The following is a 24,385-nucleotide window of genomic DNA, read 5'->3' as shown; positions in this document are numbered from 1 at the left end:
AGTGTCTCCCTCTGGAGGAGGAGCTTGTAAAGCATGCTGCAGCTCTGCAGTTCCCACCAGCTTAGCTTTCTCCGCTTATCTTGATGAAGACAAATGAACACATTCTAGCGTCTAATGTTGCAATCTCATTTTATAAATGTGACATGCAATAGTTTTATCAACTATTTGGCAAAGTGTAGAAAATCCATAGTTATTAAGAGAAGACTGGATTGGAAACGTATGCCAGCGCCTATCTGAGAGATAATACACAAATGTTTAATCCATCCCCTCGTTCAGTAGATTGGAAGGTTCTATGGATCTATTTGGCCATAAATCCTCTGAAAGAGCTTAGGCTAATGATCAGTGAATGAAATTTAGCAGACTCCATAAGTGCTTCATCTAATAAATGTATGTCTGTGAGGAAAGCTATTGGAATTCCAACCATGATGGATGCCACCTTTGCCGTTTAACCTTGGGCAGAGTCCAAGCTGGTTGAAATAAGGTTCTCAAAGGAAAAGCGATCATTTTGATCAACTCACGTTGTGAACAAAGAGACATTTTGTAAGTGTGTGAGAAAGTAAGTGTTCATTTGAATTCACTGTGCACTACCAGAGTCATAAAAATGAAAATACACCCTTAAGAATCACACATAAAGTCAGTAATAATGCCATTTATTGATTTATTGTGTTTTTCTAACATATAACCAGCAATTGTACACTACTGTCATGTAGAAATATCGGTGTGAACTTGGTACACTGTAATCATATGAGACTCCAGAGAATTATAAATACTGTTAAACAGACTCCTAAGGAGGGAAGGGTCGATGACACCATTGTGCAACAACGTCAAATGGATTAAACAATCCTTCTAAAGCCTTTCGCCTGCAACCTTTCAACACTTTCCTGTGTTGATTGGTTCGCACTTGAAAACATGCAACACTTTTTTTTGAGGTGAAACAAACCACTTTTGTTCTTCAGTTGTTGTCACATACTAGCGCATAAGGAAATGGTTCAGAATAATTTCCAGGTGATCCACAGGAAGGCCAACAATCACTGTAGTGGTCTTTCTGTGGTCTAGTTCAAAGCTCGGTGCTGTCCTTCTCTGCTCTTCCAGATCCTGACCAGTGTTGTGTAAAGTAGCAAAGTCTTTTCCTCAAGTGTATTGTTCTGACTAAAGATGCTGCTGGGAAAATCCATTGTGTCTGTTTGTCTTTGGGAATGCAACTTCTATAACTTCGATTGCTCATATCTGAAGAACTCTTACCAAACAATCTCCGACTCACTCTGTTCTCACCCTGTTTGACATAAATCTGAATACTCAGAGTCATATGAAAAATGCAACAACTGAAGCAGAAATCCATCTTGCTAAGGATCTCTGTTCAGGGAACCTTTTTACTTTTTACTAATGATTTCTTTTTCTCAGTCATAACTTTCCAGTCATAAATCTGTAACAAGACAACCAGAAAATCACCTTCAGTAAAACATTTTAATGAAGAAATGACTCTATACTTGAACTTCTATATTCACCTAACAATAAATGGGCATCAATGTAGAACCATTTGTCCAAAATTACACACCAAAGATATATTTTATTTCTTTTTGAGGTAAATCATTTTTGTTTACGTTGGTCAAGACATCGACACATTTATACATAGTAAAACAATCAAACAATGAAATGAAAAATAAAAATACAAAGCAATTACATACATTTAAGAATTAATACAAAGAAAACAGCTTTTTTTTCTTTCTGAGACAGAGCGCTTCAGTGGTCTTAGTAAAATCTAATATGCCTACTAGATTTGTACCCAGTGGAAAGGCAAGTTAATTATGAGGTTTGAGAATGGCACCCCTCAGACACAACAGACCTCCGTGGGCCATGTGGTCTCAGAGAGAGTGGTCGTAGTCTGTTAGTGTCTGCACATTGCTGGTGCAGTGGTCAAAAGCCTAGCCCTCTTTCACCATGACTCCGAGTGCTTTAGTATGGTTAGTGGAGCCGGCGACAGGAGGTCACAGCTGGAATGGGTGTAGGCAGTTAATTGTGGCGGTGGATGTGGAGCTGCTAGTGGACGCGGGATGGAGATGAATGATAACAGCCTATGAGGATGCAGGAGGAGAGGTGCTCCAATGCAGAAGTGTTGGGTGGTTACTGTGTGTGGTGTTTTACCACTATAGACAACCAAAGGATAATGGCTAGTGGTTAACCTCAGAGGAAGACTTCCCGCTGTCAGGAACGTACATTTTTGTGCTTTAGGATTTCTTCCCTGACATCTGCATTGTAATGGTTTTCACCTCTGTATACTCTTTCAGTCCGATCTCACCCCTGGAAAAATGGAGAACAATGATGTTAATGGAAACACAAATGTATAGAATATGCGATTATGATGTTATATCATTTGTAAATGCACTTACAATTCACGACCATTCCCGGACATTTTAAATCCTCCAAAAGGACACTGGCAGCTCAGGGCATTATAACAGTTGATCCTGCACAACAACAGAAATACACATCACAATCTTAGCCATTTCATGATTTCGTGAACTTTGTCTATCTGGAAAACTGCAGTCAGATAAGTGAAATTTTGGGATTTCGGTTAATTAACACAAAAATACAGATCATGTGGATTCCTTTTTAAATCACTGGATTTAAATAAATGTGACTACACTGCACAAACTTATTTTCTTGCTCAGCATTTTAGTTTTACATTACAAATATCTGAACATTCTTAAAATATCCCCTTAGCACTCCTGTAAAATTAGCCTAAAACGCCTAGAAAAGGCATACCCAAGGAAAATTGCATGCTGTTCTTTAACCATTTGAAGTAAATGCATGGTTTTGGTCTCTTTCGAAAGGTAATACTCTGAGGTCTGTTTCTAAACAGAAGAAACCTCACACTCACTGTAAGTCTTATTGGTATTGAGTAATATAACTTTGAAAGCACTGGAAAAGGAAAAAAAAATTATGTCTACTTTTTTACTACAGATTTCTGCAGATGACCATAGCTGGGAGCTATTAGCTGGAAAACACATTGGTTAAAAATGTTTTGCATAATTTGAATCACAAGAATCTAAGCTTTCCAAAGATATGTGACATGATTTGTGTCACATGCATAATAAGAAGAAATTTTCCTATTAAATCTTGTTAGATAAAAATAAAATAAAGATTAAAATAAAGTTGAAACAGAAAACAAGCATGAAGTCATTAAATCATTAAATTTTGCTTCTCAAGTAAATGTATCATGATTTAAGAATGTTTGGATATTTCAATGAATTACAAGACAAATACTAATAATATTTAGTGAGGACATTAAGATGTGCATAATATGACTCAATGATATTAGGGCCCAAACAAAACAAGTGGATGGCATTTGTGTTTTATTTTGTGAGAGGATCTGTTGATGTGCTGTAACTCTTACCACACAGTGCCGGCCTGCAGAGCTGTAGAGACCGTCATGGCTTTGTTGAGGTCTGTGGTGAAGACCGCTGCTGCCAGACCATATTCTGTGTTGTTAGCTCTCTCAATCACTTCTTCAATGCTTTTAAACTTCATGATCTGCTGAACTGGCCCAAATATCTAAAACAAAGGTTTTTTAGTATAATACTCAGTATTTGAAAATAGAATCATTATCCAGAGATCAAGACAGCTTACCTCTTCCTTGGCAATGCGCATGTGGTCCTGTACATCAGAAAAGACTGTGGGCTCCAGAAAGAAGCCTTTAGAAGGAGGAGCTTTGCCGCCACACTCCAGTTTAGCTCCCTCAGTGATGCCGCTCTGAATCAGCTCCAGGACACGACTGCGCTGCTCCGCACTCACCTGTCACAACCAACACAGAGATCTGTGATCAACTACTGAATCCTGTGTCTTTATTAACACCGACAACTGGAACAGGCATAGACATTTCAAAATAATAATACATTGGCTAGATTATGCAGATAATGTAATGTCTTGTTTAACTATTAATGTTTCATTGTACAGATTTTTGCTCAAATTTCGTTTTAATAATATAGGTAATGACATGTAATCTGAGATAATATTGTAAGATATTATTGTAAAAATATTCCTTTAGATATATATTATAGACTACCATGCAATCGTTTGGAGTTGTTAAGATTTGTGAATGAAAGAAGAATCTTATGTTCTAAGACTGCATTCATTTGATCACAACATATAGTAAAAACAGTAATACTGCTAAATATTATGACAAAATTAAAACTTATTTTCTATTTTAATATTATAAAAAATAGTATGTATTCACGCAAGGGCAAGACTAAATTGTCAGCAGTCATTAATCTGGTCTTCAGTGTCACTGATGTGCTGCTCAAGACACATTTCTCATTGTTATTATCATGTTATTATTATTTTTGTGGAAACAGTGATGTATTCTTTTTCCAGGATTTTGTGGTGAATAAAAAGGAACATCATTTATTGGAAGGAGAAGCCATTACTGTCTCTTTAAATCAATTTAATGCATCCATGCTGAATAAAAGTACATATACAACTACATTTAAGTTTTTGATTCCTTTTTTTTTTTGCTTTAAAAAAATCTCACTGAATCCAAACTTCTGAACAGCAGTACATATGAATTATTTATGATATTTAAGCAATTAACTGGCTCTTACCTGAGGTCCCTGCTCAGCGGTTGGGTCAAAGGGACTTCCCACTGTCCTTCTCTGCGCTCTCTCAACACTCCTTCGCACAAACTCATCATAAATGGGCTCCTCCACGAAGATACGGGAACCAGCAGTGCAGCATTGACCATTATTGAAGAAAACACCCTGATGGGCCTGTTCGACTGCCAGCTCAACTGAGAAAGAGAGAGAAAACACATTATTAAGCATCTGCCAGCAATGCACTATTGTTTAAATAAAATAACAGCCCAAACAACAGGTGATAAAGGAGGAAACTAAGTCATTTATTAATAGACTTGGAGCCATACATTTCTAGTAAGGCAGCTGTAACAAATTTCTCTCCTGTTCTTCTGGTGTGTTTGCCGTTTATGCATGCATACACTTGAGTATGTGCATCTGCGTGGGATCATGGACACCTGGGAAAAGGGTGGCAGGCTGTGGCATTTGAAGGGTTAATGGGAGCCGGCAGATTTACGGCTGTGGTGTGATGCACCCGGGCAGGGTCCATTCGGCTGATTTACGGGGGGCTGTGTTCACGGCTGCTGAAAACATTTAAAAGCTCTGACTTGGTTTGGTGGTCTACTTTTAGACAATAAGGATTAAGGGTTTAGGAAGTGACATAAGTTGATTTGCATGAATATGGGCCTCTCGGAAACATAAGACACTTTTTTTTTCTTATTCTTTTTTTGCTTAGACGCAGCTCTAAAAGATCCCTGAAGGTCTTTGATGTCAAGTGACAGAGATAGTTTCTGGAGTAGCACCTGTGCACAAACTCTTGCAGCGGGACAACAGGAGGGCCACCATAAAACAGCGTCGGAATACTTACAATCAGCATCTGCAAAAATGATGTTGGGACTCTTTCCCCCGAGCTCTAGCGTGACTCTCTTCAGATTGCTCTTTCCTGCTGCTTCTTGGATCAGCTTGCCTACCTGTGGAGAGAGAGAAGAGCCACTTTAATCAGCAGGACTTCACAGAGGAGCCTTCCTAAAGCTCAATCTCAGTGGGATGCTGTCATTAATAAATCCTGCTTCATGAGAAGTCCCTCTTCAGTAGGGCAGCACCAGCACCATTATCAGGCCTATGAGATTCAGCCCACATATCTTAAATATCTGTGCATACGGTTGCGGCCAAAGAGAATGGAATGTCCAACACACAACAGTATCTGCTGGTTAATGGAGAACAGGAAGAACTGACCGCAGGTTTGTGTAAGATGCTCAACACTGTTTGGAGCCACAAAATAACAGTGAAATAAGACCCTTGAAATGCATTCATTGGCTTTGTTAGTGCATAAATGAAAGCATATGTTGTGATTACTGGTCTGGTTTTGGTTTCTCTGAGCTTAAGGAGCATGTTTCTTTTTAACAGGAGTCTACTGTTTCATAATTTCATGTCCCTTGTTGCTCTTCCCTGAATCTGTTCTCTTCCAACTGTATTTCACACTTCTTTTCACCTAAAGTTTCGCATTAGCGGTGGCCTGGCTCTCATCTTACAGGCTGTTCAGGCCTGTGTAAGGACTGCAGACATCGCACAGCTGCTGTCTGTGGCGTTGCTTCACATCTCAGAGAACATTATGGTCATGTCAAACTATTCTTTTCTAACTGCATGTATGTGTTTGTCTGAGAAAAACGGTCTCACACAGCCAGCTCAGCGCTTAACTGTAAACAAACATTTGTAAATTTGTCCTTTCCGCAAAACATACTTAACTGACAGTGAGCATTTTCTCTATCTGTTTTCCATCAGATAGCAGAAAGAGAAAAAAAGGAGAGGGGAGAAGGCAAAGGGAAAACAATCCTCCTCAGTTCCCTCTGACATTCTCAGTGGAAAAATGGAAGCTGGGCTCTTTGCATGAATGTAAATGCCTACCTCTCACAGATACTATAGCTATATGAGTGTTGGTTGTAATGTAGGGAAAAGAATCAGTTAATTTACAGGAATTGTCAAAATATACCAATTCATTCTAGTGTTCTAATTTTGTTTAGTGCTAATTCATTGGAAAAAGTTGCCTAAAAAACAGCTGAACTGTTGACACATAATGTCAAGTTACTAGTGAAGCAATGTTTAGTTACTCCTGGTTTGTCTGCAGTCATGACCTTAATTTGTGTATACTACTACTACTAATTCTTCTTCTTACTATTACTAATAAAAAAAAAATAATAATAGTAATACATGTATAAAATGTGTGAAACCACTTTAAAATTAGGTTGAATGTGCTTTTTGATTCATTTAAGATGAAAAAGAAATCACACTGCACACTCCACAAATAGCAGCAATGGGCAGGTCATACACCATGCACCAGAATGCCTCACCCCCCCCCCATCTCCACCCCCGGCCTAGACCTCCCTTAAACGCTCGGCTGAAGTGACTCAGAGTCTGTGTATGTACACACATGCACAGCGTGAGAGATCTGGGTTGCCTAATCAAGTCCAGATTATGGCTCAGCAACACCCACAGCAGCAGTGCTGACGGGAGGAGAAGATAAAACCCCTGTGTGGCTGCTGCCAGTGAAGAGAAAGGGCGAGAAGGTGGGGTGTATGATGATGAGTTTCCTGTGAAAGACAGTCAGTGGAAGTGTGGGTGAAGACGGGTGGGCTGGGACCGTTTTCAGTGTGACGCTATGATCATCTGAGGATTTGTGTGGCCTGTTGATGTTTTTTTTTCTCAATGAATGCATTCTTGTTTTATCAATGACATTTTGATTTAAAGGAAAGAAATAGTCATAGCAGTCATCAAATTATTTGAAACTGGGAAATAACTTAACTGTCATTTCGCAACAAAAAGAAACATCTGTTGCATTTCAACAAGCGCTTTTCAAGGACACAAGCTTAGTTTGTTTTCTGTTGAAACAACACTTCTGTTTGTTTGAGAAGTCCTATGTCCACATACAGACCCACACACACGCAATTCTCTGTTTCTTTGACTATAAAGATAAACACCAAGTACATTTACACTAGCGTTCAAAAGTCTGAGGTCGGTAAGAGTTTGTAATATTTTTTAAAGAATTATTTTATGTGCACCAAGGCTGCATTTATTTGATTAAAAACAATATATTGTGAAATATTACAATTTAACATAAGTGTTTTCTATATTAATATGTTTTAAAATGTATTCCTGTGATGGCAAAGCTGAATGTTCAGCAGCTATTACCACTATATCTTTAATGACACATGATCCTTCAGAATTTATGCTTATTTTTTGCTCATGGAAACTAAATTATTAGTTTCTTGTTGTTATTATTATCATCAATGCCGAAAACAGTTGTGCTTCTTTAAAAGTTTGTGGAAACGCAGATAAATAGAAAATACAATATATATTTCATTTATTTTAAGCAATTATTTGAAATATAATTTTTTGGTCACATTGTAATATCTTTACTGTCATTTTCGATCAGTTCAAGTATTCTTACTAAAAAAATAATTTCTTTAAAATAATTTACTGACCCCAAACTTTCGAATGGCACTGTACTTGTATTTTAAAAGTTCAGTAAATAACTGAATTCATTACAGTTTGGTTTTTGCAAAGCCAGACTATCAGACCCAGATAACGTGGTTGTATGCATCATGTGCTTTTTCAGAAGACCGGTAATAAATATATTTAATCCTTCATATATTCATGTATTCTTGGACAGGCAGATAGCTCAGACTGCTTCTCCACTAGGTAAAAACCTGCTGTAATTCGATTATAACTAGGCATGTAAACTCACTTTTCGGGTGAAGCTAATGGCATCATAAGCTCTAACTCTGTCTATTCTAATTCATAAAATTCACCTCAATTAATAACAAAACATGCTGCGTGTATTAGAACAGATCAAAACATACACTGAAGTATTTCGATTTATGAGAGGCTGTAATTTAATAAAGGGCTTAAGGGATCTTACCAGTGAGGCAAGTGTAGCTACAAATTATCACTGTTTAAAATTTGCTGTCACAGTAGAGTTATGTCGCTGTCAGTGAGGCCTGTTTTCAAGCGCTAAATCCTATGTGCCTAACATGGTGTCTATTTTCAGTCCCTGGCGTTCTATTAAATTTATACAGTTGGGTTTATAGATTAATATTTCCTTTGGGGACACAATGTAGCTGTTTAATGTCCAATGCATAAAGCTCAGTAGAAAGGGTATTCCTTATACAGTATGCACAGGACACTTATGAGGCGTAAATGAACTCAGCTGTCCAACCAGACTGGAACAACATTAACAGGTCATGAAGTGGGGGCATGGTGTCCATTTATTATTTCTGTTCCGGTGGTTATGACAGACCACCAGTGGATTAATATCTCATTCCCACTTCCACCTAAAACCTGTTAGAAACAATTTTGGAAAGCCAGGTGGTCCGGTGAGCATTCCTGGGTGTGAGAGTGTGTGTAGTTTGAGACAGCAGACAGACCCCCCTAAAAACACAACTTCCTCAGGCTTCTCATTATAATCACACACAATAATGGGGTGCAAATTCACTAACACTTCACTGTCAGAAAAAAATTGCAAAAATTTTACCCATAGGAGTACATTAGCTTGTCACAAGAGGCAGTACTCTTAAAATGACAGAAGTAGTAATATGTAAAATCTTTGAAGATCCCAGTGGTTCCAAATTAATCCTGCAAGTCTGCACATTTGTCAAAAGTCTTGTGGACTTTACTGATGCCTGAATGAAGACCTTGACTGCGAGTCCGCATCAAGAGCGTCATTCAGATAGGGCATATGACAAACCGGCGGAAAGGAGGATGAGGGAAAAGGGTGTGATTCTTTCATTCTGCTGATAGGAAAATTACCTCAGTCGATCCTGTGAACGCCACTTTATCTATGCCCATGTGTGAAGCGATCGCGGCTCCAGCGGTTGGCCCGTAGCCTGGCAAAATATTGACGACTCCCGGTGGAAACCCAGCCTGTGGAAACAGTATGAGAGGAAAAAGCGTTAGATGAGAGCTGAGCCAAGAACACCACAGGCCGTGGAGGGGGAATCCAGACCCACCCCGACCTCCCTACAGGCCCTGTGGATGAGAGGATGGACAGAACATCAAAAGGAAGAGAAGAAATGGGCCTCTTAATCCAAGAGAAAGAGAGGCAGAGCAACAAAGGTCTGGGTGCAGTGGGGAACAAATGATGCATGAATGTGTGTTTATGTTGCGTTTGTATCACTTTGTATCATTTTACAGCTGTGATGTGAATGTGATGCGGACAGAATGGATACTATTTCATCCCTTCATACAAAACAATGTTGTAAAATCATTTTGCTGTACCTCTTTAACCAGAGCAGCGATGTAGAGGCAAGTGAGAGGGGTCTCCTCAGCAGGTTTCAGGACAACAGTGTTCCCGCAGCTCAGCGCTGGCCCCAGTTTCCATGCTGTCATCACCAGGGGGAAGTTCCACTGTACAGACATAGGTCAGGAACTTACTGTGGGAGCTCGTTCAGACAACCTCATATCTTTGTTTCTTGAGAGCATGACTCCTTCACTAATGACTTCAGACTCCTGCACATTCATTTGGAAACCGAATGTTTCTAAAACACAGTCACACAATCTTCTGTAACGCTTCTACAATGTTCAATGACCTGCTAGATGGACCAGATTTTAGTGGAATATTTGGTGTGCCTTACTGGAAACGAGTCATTTCTCTTGTCATGAGGTCTAGAGTTGTAAGTACAGGACTTCATTGCCACAATCTATGTTTTTTATTTTTTGCTTCCTTGTTTCTATTTCTGTCCTTCAAGTATACCTTCCATTCACCCCTCATTCATTATTTCTCAGTTACTTTTTCTTTCTTTTTCTGCCTCACTTGGCACAGGCCATGACCTCCTCCTGCCAGTCTGTTTGTAGCAAACAGAGCATACAGAGACTAAGAAGAACCTCAAACACTTCCAGTAACTTGCGTGAAATATTGTAAAGCAACAGTGTAATGGAAATCGCTGCAGATCTTTTCTGCAGTATTGTGATGTACATCTGAACGAAATGAATTACGGTGGGGTCTTGGTGCAATCTATCGCTTGTTGACTGGATGAACGCAAGCTTGCAGAGAGTTTATAAAAAGGGGAAGGGTTAAAGCGGAATAAATTATTGGAGGGTTCTATAAAATGTCACCAAAAAGAAGTCTGTTGTTTCAATGGAAGACTGGGTTATGACATTTTAATAAAATATGACACAGCCAAAAATAACATGCATGGATCAATCATTCACAACAAGATCAATAACTCAATCTTAACTTCAAGCCGACTTTAAAGAAAACAGGGCTTCCCCCAAAACTAAAACCTCAACAAGCCTGTCATCCTCACTAAGGGGCTCAAATACCTCCCCATGTAGGACTTTTGAAGATGACAGAAAAATATTAAGCAAAGAATATTAAGGAAAATTAGGGCCAAAACACTCACAGGAATGATCTGTCCACACACTCCAATGGGCTCATGTCTGGTAAGAGTGAAATATTCTCCATCTGTGTGACAGAAAAAAATTAATGGTAATACTACAGTATTAGTCAACACAAGGAAAATGGTGTCAAATGCACTTTCAACTTAAGCTTAGAAAATAAACAAAGTCTAAACAAATGAAATAAAAGGTGAAAATAAGTGACATTATACAGAAAATATCAAATTAGCTGACATTTTTACTAACAAGAGTTTTCAGTTGAAAGAGCTTAGATTATATCACTGTCCTTTGTCTTACAGCAAGATGGAAAAGAGTGTGATCACTCCATCCCTCGCTGTGGAAACATGCAGATGGCCTAAAGCATCTGGACGAGAGGCATGCCGCTGATTCATCTCACTTGGTGACCAGATAAGAGAAGGCCAAAAACACACATTCTGCTTGTTTGTGCTGTTTTTCTATTATGGATGAGATTGGAAATGAAATAAAGCGAATCACTGCGAGTTCCCACTATGCACGTTTGGTTTAGCAACACAACAAAGGCCCAGTGCTGAGCTCCAGCCCTGACAGGGGTATTTACAGATCTTTTCCCCTCCATTCTTCATTTTTATTTCTCCTGCTGTGAAAACTGTATAATAACAGCATGCAGCAGCATGGGTGCTTGTTTGTGTAAGATGAGAGAGTGAATATGAGAGAGACATGATCAAACACAAGAGGGACTGGAGTGAGTGCGTTATATGAAGGACTGTATAGGACAGTATAAGCGTAAATATTACAGCATGAGCCAATCAGAGAGAAAAGGTGACAGACAGTGCTGGAATGCACAATAATTACATGGACACCTGACAGGGGACACCTCTCTCGCATGTGGCCCATGTGACATGGGGGCCCTTGAAGGGCGGCTCCACAATCTCCCCCGCACACACATGCTTGCACACTAATGGCTGCTCCGTGACATCAGTGCTGCAAGTCTACTGCTGTCCTGTAGTCTCCAGGCTCCCTGCCGCGTTCCTTTCAAACAACTAAATTAGCCAGAACAGACCCCCAGTGCCCTCCGTGCCCCGTAGTGCCCCCCGGCCCTGTAGCTGTCACTGTGCTCCACTGATGGCAGTGCTCCACAGGAGGGCGGCCATTAGCACTCAGATTTATAACTGTTACGGGACCTCGTCTGTTTACCCTCAGTGCACCTTCATAACCCCACAACATCTCCTGCAGGCCTCAGAGAAAACACGTCTAAAATGTCTAGGATGGGCCTACACCTAAAGGTCTGGATAGTTTCCAGTCCATTATTTCCATGCTCTCCAAAACATCTACTTCTGTGTCACCAGCTTTCATAAACATATGATTATATCAATAACATTATGTGATTATGGATATATAACATACCAACCCCAATATGTGAAATTGAATAATGAATATACGCTTTTTCAATGATTCTGAAATAATTTTTTTATGCTTACCAAGGCTGCATTTATTTGATCAAAAATACAATAAAAACAGTTATACTGTGAATTAAAATTACAATTTAAAATAAGTTCTATTTTAAAATCTAATTGCATTCCTGTCACAGTGTTCAGTATTGCATGTTCCTTCAGAAATCAAATTGAATTTGCTAATTTGGTGCTTAAGAAACATTTCTTATTATTACCAATGTTGAAAACAGATTTATATAATCAAATTATGTTTACAGAAATATAAAATGAAATGTCATTATTATAGTATTTATATTTTCTCTACTTTCTGTGTCACACAAAACCTGCCCACTGCTTCATTTATTTCTGTTTGTGAGCGCTAGTTTACTGTGATGCAAAACTTTGCATCCTTTGATATCCTTTGGGTGGTCAGACAGCTCCCCACCAAGCTCCCCAATATTTTGCCTTCTGCCTAATTCTATGGTGAGAGTTTAAGAAAGGATGAGCATCATCTTACCAATCGGAATCGTGGAACCGTGGATCTTATCTGCCCATCCAGCAAAATATCGAAAAGTTTTAATGGTTCCCTGAAGGTCCACAAAGAACGAGGAGAGGAAAGGTTTCCCAGTGTCCAGAGACTCCAGGGTCTGAGAGGAGAGAAGGAAGATGAGAGTGTGGGTGTGTGATGAAAAATCAATCATAGAGATTAAACCTGACACCCCCCCCCCCACCCACCCCCCTCAGACTAAGCATATCTAAAGCACACACTTACATCTGCTCCCCTAGGAAACTTGATACTCATATAGCCATCACCAGAGACCTGCCGTTTGTTATCTCTATGTCAGCCAACCATGATTTCTTATCGACGTGGGATTAGATTGATATAAGGAGTGATCGTAACCACATGGACGACGCATTTCTCTTTCAAAGCATTACACTCTGACACTTGTTCAGAGCTGGATGGAGAAAATCGGTTGTTTCAGTCCATTTAAGACAAAGTCTAAACTGTAACATGAAAGAGATTTACTCAAAATGACTACAGCGGCCTTCTGAGAGGTGCACGCACAAAGACAAACATAGCACTTTTGTTTCTGAATCTGTCTCTTTAGACACATCTCTGTGAGTGGGAAGTAAAAGCAGATGTCCAGGGCGGAAGAACACCGGAGATAAAAGCACGTCATGGAAGGAACAATACTTCTCTTTTACGTTTCGCTCTTAACCTAAATGATCGTAAGCGCCCGATATCATGTGTTTCAACTCGGTGTTGTCATCATCCTGGGTTTCAAACGTTTGCAGGGCAAAATTGTTTGAAGAACAACAACTCCTACGGCTCCTGTCACGAAGCTTCAATAAGTGTGAGGCAGAGAGACAGGCCCACTCATTAGACACTTGCTTATTGTTGTGAGCGTCTTTGTCTGCTTAGATGGCTCTTTCCTGTTAAGTTTGATTCTCACTCACCAAAAACTGGTACTGACTAGATTTGGTTACGGGTCAGGCTTTTTGGTTCTAACTGAGCAGTACTTACAAAACCAGTTATTAAATATATATATTAAAGAAATCAAAAAACATGATGCATTTGAAAATGTATTGCAGTTAAAGTTGTCGTTAGTGTTTATTTATAAAGGCCTATACATATATATTTTGGAATACAGTTTCTATCTAATGGATAACACTGGGATAGTTATCCTGAGTAATAAAACATAGATTTGTGACAGCACTACAGTCTGTAAAGAGAAAAGAAATAAAAAGAATAGATAATTGAACCTTTGCCAGTGGGACAGGATTACTTGTTTGATGATCAATGACAGATTTCTGAAAGGGTTTGGAAAACTTTCCATATAAATAAAAGTTGTTTTTAAAAATCTTGTTGCATCTTTAGAAAAAGCAAATTTTTAATTGTTTAAACATGTATTTAATCTAAACCTTTTTTCTTTTATACAAAAAGACGTTTATTCATACATCTTAAAGGTCATTTTGTAAATACACTGTTATTCATTGGTAAATCCCTGTTGTTCTTAATACTAATATTAAATTACACAACTTTAAATGTTAAAAATGTATTTGAACATGCAGAAACTAGCATTAACCTAGCTGTTAAAAGTATTGTTCATTATGGTTCATGACACCCAATATATAACTAACGTTGATGAATTGAACCTAAAATAAAAAGGCTGCATTATACCAAATAATTTATATTCCACATATAGTCTCTACAAAAACAAAATAAACATTAAAACAAAAAGATAAATTAGGAAAGTTCCCCTATACACACATTTGAGTAGAGGTTTAGTATTTGCATGTGGCGAGAGCGTTGAATGAAGTACTCACAGCAAGGTAGGCACTGTCTCTCTCCACCAGGTCAGCGAGCTTGAACAACAGCTTCCCACGTTCAGATGCATCCATCTTCCTCCATACTGAACCCAGAGAGAAGGCCGAACGCGCAGCCTGCACAGCTTTGTCCACATCAGCCTAACAGAAAGGCAAAGAGAGGGGACCAAACAGAGAGAGAGAGAGAGAGAGAGAGAAAGAGAGGGACAGATGGAAACAAGAGGAGGAAAGAGAGAGGAAAACACTTAATGATAAAACCTTATACTATGAACAGGTGTTTGTCCACCTTTGGGTCAAATGAAATCCATTCCTTCTCAGTGACTTCCCCAGTTGCACATTCAGGGGGTCTTTATTTCCTGTATCCATTCTGGTTTTTTCACACTTCCTCCCTGATTTACAGAAAGGAACTACAGCCTCTAGCTTGCTTATCCACATTAGACTGAACTACAGCCCCCTGCTTCCCTCCCTCCCTCTCTTTCAATTCTGGATGCTTATTCATGCTGAGTGATGGGTGAAAGTGAGAAGCACAATAGCGGCGCTGGACAACTAAATGTAGTCCAACAGAGCAATTGTGCCAAACCTGTTTCTGGCAATGCTTTGACCAATTACCAAATACACACTTTGATGACAAACACACTAGCATGCTAAGAAAGCACACACACACACCTTATCTGCTTCCTGGACGTCACAGATCTTATCCCCTGTGGCCGGGTTGTATGTGCTGAAGACCTTACCGCTCACAGAATCATGCCATTCGTTATTAATAAAAATCTACAGGGAGAAAAAAGAAACATACAGATTCGTTTTTGAAACAGTGAGGCATATTTACATATTTCAAAAAATAATACAAGTCAGAAAAAACTGATTTCTAAAACTTAAAATAAAAAAGTAACAAAAATAAAATCAAAATATTATTCAAAACTATAATAGTATCTCAATGATACTAAAATAACACACACAGAGAGACGTACATAAACCTTTACACATTTATACATTTCAAACTACATTAATTGAGATAGGATGTGTGAACGAATGATTCTTTTGAATTCTGTTATGCTGAACCTACTGAATCAGATCACACGGATTGGAGCAAGTCTCCAGAGTTCAAACCTATGAGCTCTATTCTATATGCATGCCTTCATTTACTCATGTACATTATTTAGATACTTCATTCACTACTACTTAAAACAGATGTAACGAAACAAGACAACTGTTTGCATGAGAATTAAGAATTTTAATGCAGAATATGTCAAACAACACCCACAAAATATGCTTCTTTAGACCCAGGAGGAATTACAGTGAGTTATTTAGTAACTTCATGATGATGCACAGAATTAAAAGAGACAATCTTTCTCCCCCTGTGTGTTTCATGGTTGTACTGTGAGAGGAATCTCTGGGAACCGTGTGCTATTGCAGGGCTGCCCAATATCACTCTTTTGGGAGTGATCCAGCAACAAGACAGAAAGAGGTGGGGGAAAGGGGAAAGGAAAGATAAATCCCTATCAGACACACAACACACAAATGCGCACACAGACAGAAGTGCATAGACACACACACAAATGCAGAGATACACACAGACACACATTTCACAACATCACTGCTCGTTTATGAGATCATAAAACACGGGCGGCACTCTGGCTCTGGTGATGCGTTAAAAGAAGTGGCCCGTAAAACAACCGCCTCAGATTCCAAAAGACGGATTTTTCAAGCTCGACACAGAAGAAAAGATAAATACATCTTTCTCTATGCACACAAATTGGTTTCAAAGCACACAAAATACAGATAAGGCACGTGATTTTTCAATATTCAGTACTTATGCAAACAGATGGTATTTAAACTGAATTCAACAAACCGGTGATGGATAAGGTGTTAAAGCATCTGCTGGCTCTGAGCTCAACATTTACTCATACATAAAAAACATTTACCCTTCCTGTCATCTGCATAGAGGAAGATGTCTGGTTCAAAGTGCACCGTGGCCCTGGGCCTCCTCAAACTCTCCAACATGTTTACTAATGTAAACTTACAGGCTTAAGTACAATTTAATTGGCTGTAAACCATGGGGCGTGTTTACTTTAAAACAGGTATAAAATGCCAGTTGACTTGGACACAGCTCAAGCTGCCTTAGTCACTCCCACTCTCCGTCTCCCTGAAAACTGGCATGAATAAATCTCTTCTGGTCAGGGTGGCTATCAGTCTGTACCATGCTGATTCCTCTCCGATACATTTACTTCAGACTCTCCTCGATTGCTCCTCACGAGCCTCCTGCATTAAGGGGGCTACCTTTAATCTGTCTCTCATTTGGAGCACTTCATTAAAGTGTCAGTGACCTCGTCGAGCCGAGGGCTTGTTACAAAAACAGAAAGCCCCGTGGAGGAGCGAATTAGTTTTAAAATTTATAGAGGCCACTGTAGTGGAATGCCTTAAATCAGGGGCAGACTGTGACAGGCCAGTGGGCCGGGGAAGAATGCAGACGGTGGGTAGCTTTATGCTCTTCGTAATCCCACACTTACGGCACCCCGGAACGGAGGAGAGGGGAATGCTGGGTGAGCAGCGGACTGGGCCACCATCTAAATCACAACTAGAAAAAGGCAACCATTAGAGGCCATTTGGCCCAGTCTTCCCGAGCTCTGGGGGCTCTCGGACTTTTGTCTCTTCCCATTGAGAAAGTTGATAAAGAGCGACAGGCCGGTGCAGTAAATCAACTCTCAAGCTTTCTTTATACTTTGGCTTTGATTAAAGAAAAGGGATAAGAACGCAAGTGCAAAAGTGCAAAAATTCATATTGATCACCGCTTCTTTGCCGTAACCCTGCTGGAGGCTTCAGCAGGGCTGTAAAGAACTTGAGTAATCGTACTTCATTACTACACTTAAGCATTATTTCAGGGAATTTGTACTTTACTATCTAAACTGAATACTTCTTACACAATTACATTGCAAAAAGATGCCTTTTTCCTTAGAAATTAAATTTTAACACCTGAAGTAAACAATTCAGTTCTCAAAGGTCACGATGACTTAAGTCTCCTAACTTTGATGTTCATTTGAGTGAATTAACAAGCCAAAATAAACTCAAATTATGCTTTTACATGCCAGTTATTCCATTTCAGTGTAGACACAGTTATGGTCCATATTTGTCCTTGTGAAGACTTAAAAAACATAAAAAAAAAAAAAAAAAAAAAAAATATATATATATATATATATATATATATATATATATATATATATATATATATATATATAAACATTTCAATTAACTCAAGTGTAAACATGGTGGACAAAAAAGAATATAAACAACTATATTCAATTGTCAAACAGCTATAATATTTGTTGAATTCAAAGTTTAAAAATTACTAATGAGAGCATACTGTGTATTATTAGGACAGTTTTATTAAAGAGCAGAACTTTAATAAACAAAGTTTTTAACATCACTAAAAAATATCCTCAGTTTAATACTTTCTTTCAATCCATACTTTCTATTTTTTGATTTTGGCATACAAAATCAAAAACATTCAAGAAAAATATACATTACACATTAAGCATTTCTTTGCAGTTGAAATTGATTTTTTTTATATATATACTTCTTTTTTAAATTTACTAAAAATCTTTTCATTTATCATAAAAAAATGAATATATATATATAGTAGAGTTTGTTTGAGGGACAGTGCTGGAAGAACTTTCAATCTTGAGTTGAGTATAAAAACTAACCGCCAAGCTGTGACAACTAGATTTTGTTTACAACAGCAGGGGGCCAGAAAATGTATTTTCTTGTAAACAAAACAGCCACTTGATGCAGTACACAAACAGAAAGAGAAGCACTGCCAGTTCATCCTACACTAACACATTGTACTACAGGCTGTTATGAAATGAGACTGGGCTGAGATTTACCGCGCAGGCCACAGCACAAGACAGCTGCAAACATTTAGAATCAGTCCATGTTTTTTTTTTTTTAAGCTGTCAGTCTCACGTTGCTGAGTTCGCTCGTCTGCAAAGCTAATTAGATTGTGAGATGCAGTGCCACATACATCATAAACAGATTGTGGAAGATGGACCCACGGCGTAGGATGACAGCATCAATAGGCTTATGCTCCTTATTGCTGAAATTCTTTATCACCAGCATTACTTCACACAGGAAAGAGGGTTATCAGCCACAAAAGCAAGAGGTTGACTTCGTTCCTCTGGGAGAGCTAGCCTTTTTTTGGGGGGGGGGGGATTACTTGAATGACTATAGCAGTTGTAGAACGCTGATCCGTTTCTCATCTGCCCCAGCAAGCTCTCTGGAGGCTTCACACAACTGCAGGAGGAAGCGGAGCAGGAATGAGGACGGAGGATGCCAAAGCTCATGCAACAGCCAGTGAAACATCTGTTTGGCCGCCAGCACCTTCTAATGGCTCAGACACATGAGGGATATATATAATGGCAAACAGTTCTTGGCCATTGTAAATAGATTCTCTTTTCTATGTGCACTTTATCTGTGTTTTCATGGAACAGGCCAGGATCCCAGAGCCAGACGAATCCTGACAGGGCACCTGCAGCCCGGGTCTCAGTCTGCACAGGAAGTTTCATATCCTTTCTAGAGAAGCTCACTTTCACTCTGTAACTGGACACACTTCAAGATGTTGATAATTACTGATGTTACAGGAGAAGAGGGAGCTTAAAACATGGAAGAGAGACTGAGTGTCATGTTCTCACTCTCTCTTTTCTGTAACATAATTCATTGCAATTACCACAACTGAGATGTCCAATTGTGCAACATATGTAGACACCCCCTACGCTCAATCTTAGTTAGCATTACACACTAAAAGTGTAAAAAGTAAAAAAAAACTTAGTCGACAGTGATAAAACTTTTCAATAAAGTTCAACTTATTAACATCAGTTAATGTAGATATCATGAACTAAAAATAAACAATATTTTGTATTTATTAAACTTGTTAATATTAATTTCTACATTAACAATTTTAAGAGTTTAAATTAACAATAGTTAAAATGTATTTTGGACAATAAACGATAGCATATGTATTATATGTATTTAGTATGAATTTATTATATTTATGTACGATTTAGAATTTTGAATACCATATTATAGATTGTTAAAGACAAATTATCATATATTAGCTATGTTAAGAAATGCTGTTAAAGAAATGAACTGTTAAACCTCAAGTCCTGTCTTTTTTTAATGTTTCACATAAGAAGGCAAATCATACAGGTTTGGAATAACATGAGGATGACGACAGTATTTGCATATTTCTGTGAACTATTGCTTTAACAAACGGAACCATAAAGTGTTACCTCTTAAGTTCAGTTAATCTTTTAACAACAACAACACATTTTTTATATATATATTTGTTTAGCATATCTGTGCTTAAATTTTGAAAAAGTATCTAAAACAAACATGATATTGCTAAAAATTCAAAGACAAATCAAGCTTTTTTTTTCTTTCTGAGGGAAAAAAAACAGCGCAAAAGCCTAATATAATCAATGAGGAAGATGTGAAGAAAAGATCAAGAGTCGGAATTATAAGTCAAAGCAAAAGAGGGTGAGAGAAAGAGAGTCCTCACTGTGCTGCTTACAATAAATCAAGCTTCTCAGCGTATGCTCTACTTTGGCCGCTGTTTGATGTGAAGAAATGGTGGGTTTTGAAGTGAAAAACTCCAGAGGTATGGGACAGACTCTCGTAAGTCAGGGCCACTGACCCTAACAGTGAGACACAGCCATATATTACACCCTGCTGGACAGCTTCTGGAGCAGAAAACCCCCCTGACTCCCATCTGTACTATCTCATGCACTGACGGATTGATGGGGCCTACCTCATTCACTCAAGCTGTCTCCCAGATTAGTTTACAAAGGTCCTCACTTCAGCGCACACTACTGTCCTGGCTGGACGCTTAAGCCCTTATGATATAAAGACATGTCCAACAAATGGCTATCAAGTGTCTTTTTCTCCATGAAGTTCGCAGTATAGAGAAACATACACAAGGAATGAAATTCTGTCATCATTTACTCACTCTTACTTTAACAAGATATTTGGAAAAATCAAGATATTTTGAACCACATTAACTTTCAATGTTAGAAACAAATCCAGAATTCTATGCAAGGATTATCTATGTATACATTTTTATTGAATATCATTGATAAATTCCAGTGACTGCAAACCACATCTATGCCAAATGTGCAATTATCAGTTACATGGCACAGGGCAAAGCGAGAGGGCAATATCCTGTCTCCTGTTTCCTATCTATTTCCAGGTTTTAATCTCAAGAGTCTGCTTCACTTGTGTGTTATAACTGAATGGAGTGAGCAAATCATCACCCTGCCTGCTGGAATACAACACCTCTCTTTCAAAAACACTCCTGGGTCCTAATCAATTACACTGATACACACTATCAACATAATCTTTCCTTTCTTTTTCTCTCTTCCATCAGAAGAGAAAACATCCATAACCAGCCATCACCGCAGACAAATCTATGGCTTCCTTAATGCCATTATCTTAATGCAGTAGGCCAGCAGACAGAAAAGGAGAGAAAGAGAACTCCTTCGGCAGACTAGCTCTCCTGTGACAAGTCAAACACACACTCTTTAAACGCTGTGTGGAGTCAAGAGACTGTAAAGTGTACTGAAAAGTGTACTGAACTCAGGTGTCTGCACCAAACAACAGGACTTTGAGAAATATCGGCATGATAAGCGGAAGCTCAGTTGTAAATGTTCAATGGTGGGGCAGATAAGTTTAATCTCAAGTCTGTAACAATTACAGGTGTAGTGACGGTCACATAATAAGCACAAATGTAATTGAAGGGGTGAAAAGTTTACTGGGGAGCACAAAGTCCATGTTGTAGCAATTTTACTGTAATTTCAGTGTACAAGTAACAATCCTGACTATTCAGATTATTTGGATTTAGCATGTAAACAAATTAAAAACTAAATAAAAAATGCAGCACTCATTATATTATCTCATTTTAATATTATGAATAAGGCTTTCAGTAAAAAAAAATCTAAATATAACTATAATAGAAACGTTATGCACAATATAATTACATATATATTCTTATAATAAAAAGTAATAAGTAAATACAAAAAGGGAGAAGCACTGCCTCTCCCTTTCACTTTCTGATATTAATTATTTCACTTTAAATGCCAGACTGGGTGTGTTTCAGTATTTACATTAGCAGCTGACAGTGATAGAGGAAAAATAAGTTAAGTAAGCCCATTAATGATATTTCCATAACTCAGCATCTCTGACATAACTGCTCATTAACAGCACAGAAAACAACTTAAGAAGTATCCATGGAGTTTGGTTAAAATGGGTTAACCTCAGACCTACACAAAGAATGGTATTGACTGGGCATATTTGGACCGTTACATCAGAGGCTGTGCTGCACCAGGCACACAAAATCAAAAGTGAGAGGGGGGTGGGGATAGAGAGAAAGAGACCAAGGGAAAGAGGGAGATGGAAAGGGTGTGAAGGGAGTTCACATCACTAATTCCCAAACTGAACCCCCCCCCCCCCCACACACACATACAACCAGTATACAAATTCCTAAGGATGAATCCTTCTCACACTCCCATGTGCTTCTGAAAGCAGGTTTGCAATGAGAGCTGGAGATGCAGGGTGTGTATGTCACAGGTGTCTCCAGCTCTTGCTCTGGCTGAACTTTACTCTCTTTACCACAGTGATAAGTGGCCTGCACTGCACTTTGACTTTATTCTCTCACCGCACAGCAATAAAATGATTACTGTCAAAACAGGGAACATTTAAGATGACCTTACCAACAAAACAAGAGAGATTATATTTTCTAATCATTTTATGGAATGATTCAGCACTTCTTTGATTTAGTTTTTTTTGTTGTTGTTTTTTTTCAGAGATGAATATAAGAAGAATACATTAAAATCATACAATAGTGCTGAAACTTCATTACATCTGTTTTAATGTCTAAAAATGAATGCGAAAGCCGACTTTGACATGGCATACGTTGTCTTCTTGTCATCATAATCCTTTTTTTTTGTCCACAACATAAAGAAAATATGAATAATTTAGATACTAAGTTGAACTAGGCTGTACTAAAGAATTCAAAGGAGAGAAAGGTGATCTCTAACGCGAACCGAAATACCTATAATTTAAAGTAAATAATTACAACCTGTTCAAGGCAAAACTTCTTAACCTGTTTAAATAAGATTCTTAAATAAGATTATTAAAAAAAGAGGTGACCTACAATTTTCACAATTTCAAGATCGAGAAAACGTTCATGTTCGATGCACCTCTATTAGACAACAGGTAGCCTATCTAGACTTTCACACTCTTTATGGACACAAATATAACTAGTTTATTCCATTTTAATAAAACGGAGAATCGATATAGGCCTCGCCTATTTATAGCAAACAGTACAAAATTATACTGCGTACTTAAAGAATAATATATCAAACTTATTAGGCAACTTGTTACCAAATGCATATGGAGACAAGCCTCATGGATCAAGTCATCATCTACTTATGAGCCGCATTATCTTAAGATTATTACTGTTACATTCGGTTTAAATGTATAGGTATGAGCCTGTTATCAATGCCATGGCACGTTACGCTTTTTTTTTTTACCAGTGATTTGTTTGCGCGCAGTCACAACAAATCAAACGTGTCTTTTAATCGAAGTTTGCGTTTCCCGTTTAAGCAATTTTTCTTGAAAGAAGTTGTAAAAAGTCTCACAAACCTTAGTGTACTTGATTTCAGGGTTGGGTACCGGCGAGGGCACCAGATGAAGAGATGCCATGAGCGCAGCCGGGTCGTTCTTCACCTCTCCACGCAGCTCAACTTTACTGGAGGTCATTGCGTCTCTTGAAGATGCCGGTTAGGATTTTTTCTGCCGATTTGCGATTACTACTTTGGAATCCGTCCTGTGTTTATAACCAGGTGTCAGCCCTGGTCCATTTTTATTGGGCAGAGAATAGGTCCGTCCTCCTAATATAATTAAAATGGACCATTTACATAAACTACTCTCTCTCCCTTTCTGACCATACTGAGTGAGAGAGATACCACCCACTCTCAAGACAACTGTGTGTAGGACTATCAGGATTTATCAGGAAGAAATTCAGCTTACAGGCGTTAACGTCTCTGTAAAAATGTTTTGTTAGGTAACCTGAAAACGTGTTTCATGCATTATAAGCATTAGTCTATTTAGCAGTAACAATGTGAATCGTTTTAAGGTGAAGATCTGGTTTTAAAAGTAATGTGATAAATTTAATGACCTTATGAAAGACAAGTGTTTCACACGCAAAAGTTTAAAGATGTTAACCAATTTTTAACAAATCACGATTTTTTTTGTCTAATCGGTAGGTATGCTATAAAACATCAGTCTTGTGATCTAAAATTGTAATAAAATATAAATAATACAATAATAAAAGAATAAAATTTTGCAGACAGAATGTTTGCTGTCTGAAATCAACAATAAAAGCAAACTGTAGTATTTAAAAAATAAATAAAGGTAAGCTAGGGTTTCTCACCATTGGGGTGCTCAAACTGTCACGTAAACGTTAAAGTTTTCTTTGGCACAGCCCGTTTGGCCCTTTCATTCTCACGGATTCTCCTGTAACATATCTGTCAGCATGTTATTCGACTATCTACATCAAGCAATCACAGGTTATTTCCTCGTCGTGCCTCCTGCAGCGCCGGGACTCAGATCGCATTTACCTCAGAATACCAATAAACATTATAGACC

General features: G+C 38.4%; 1 protein-coding gene across 1 annotated transcript; it reads right to left on the bottom strand.

The window, feature by feature from the left end:
• Positions 1–634: 634 nt before the first annotated feature.
• Positions 635–23,676, bottom strand: LOC128016974 (retinal dehydrogenase 2-like). The gene is made up of 13 exons (XM_052601990.1): positions 23,381–23,676; positions 15,356–15,460; positions 14,690–14,830; positions 12,879–13,008; positions 10,958–11,019; positions 9,834–9,962; positions 9,366–9,479; positions 5,431–5,533; positions 4,596–4,780; positions 3,625–3,789; positions 3,392–3,549; positions 2,388–2,462; positions 635–2,298 (listed from the first exon to the last, which is right to left on the bottom strand). The coding sequence occupies exons 1-13, from the start codon at positions 23,495–23,497 to the stop codon at positions 2,226–2,228; spliced, it is 1,557 nt and encodes a 518-aa protein (XP_052457950.1). The 5' UTR covers positions 23,498–23,676; the 3' UTR covers positions 635–2,225.
• Positions 23,677–24,385: the final 709 nt, after the last annotated feature.

The sequence above is a fragment of the Carassius gibelio genome, chromosome A7 (assembly GCF_023724105.1).
Source record: "Carassius gibelio isolate Cgi1373 ecotype wild population from Czech Republic chromosome A7, carGib1.2-hapl.c, whole genome shotgun sequence".
Classification (NCBI taxonomy): domain Eukaryota; kingdom Metazoa; phylum Chordata; class Actinopteri; order Cypriniformes; family Cyprinidae; genus Carassius; species Carassius gibelio.
The sequence above is the reverse complement of the archived record's forward strand: the minus strand, read 5'-3'. Positions and strand labels throughout refer to the sequence as shown.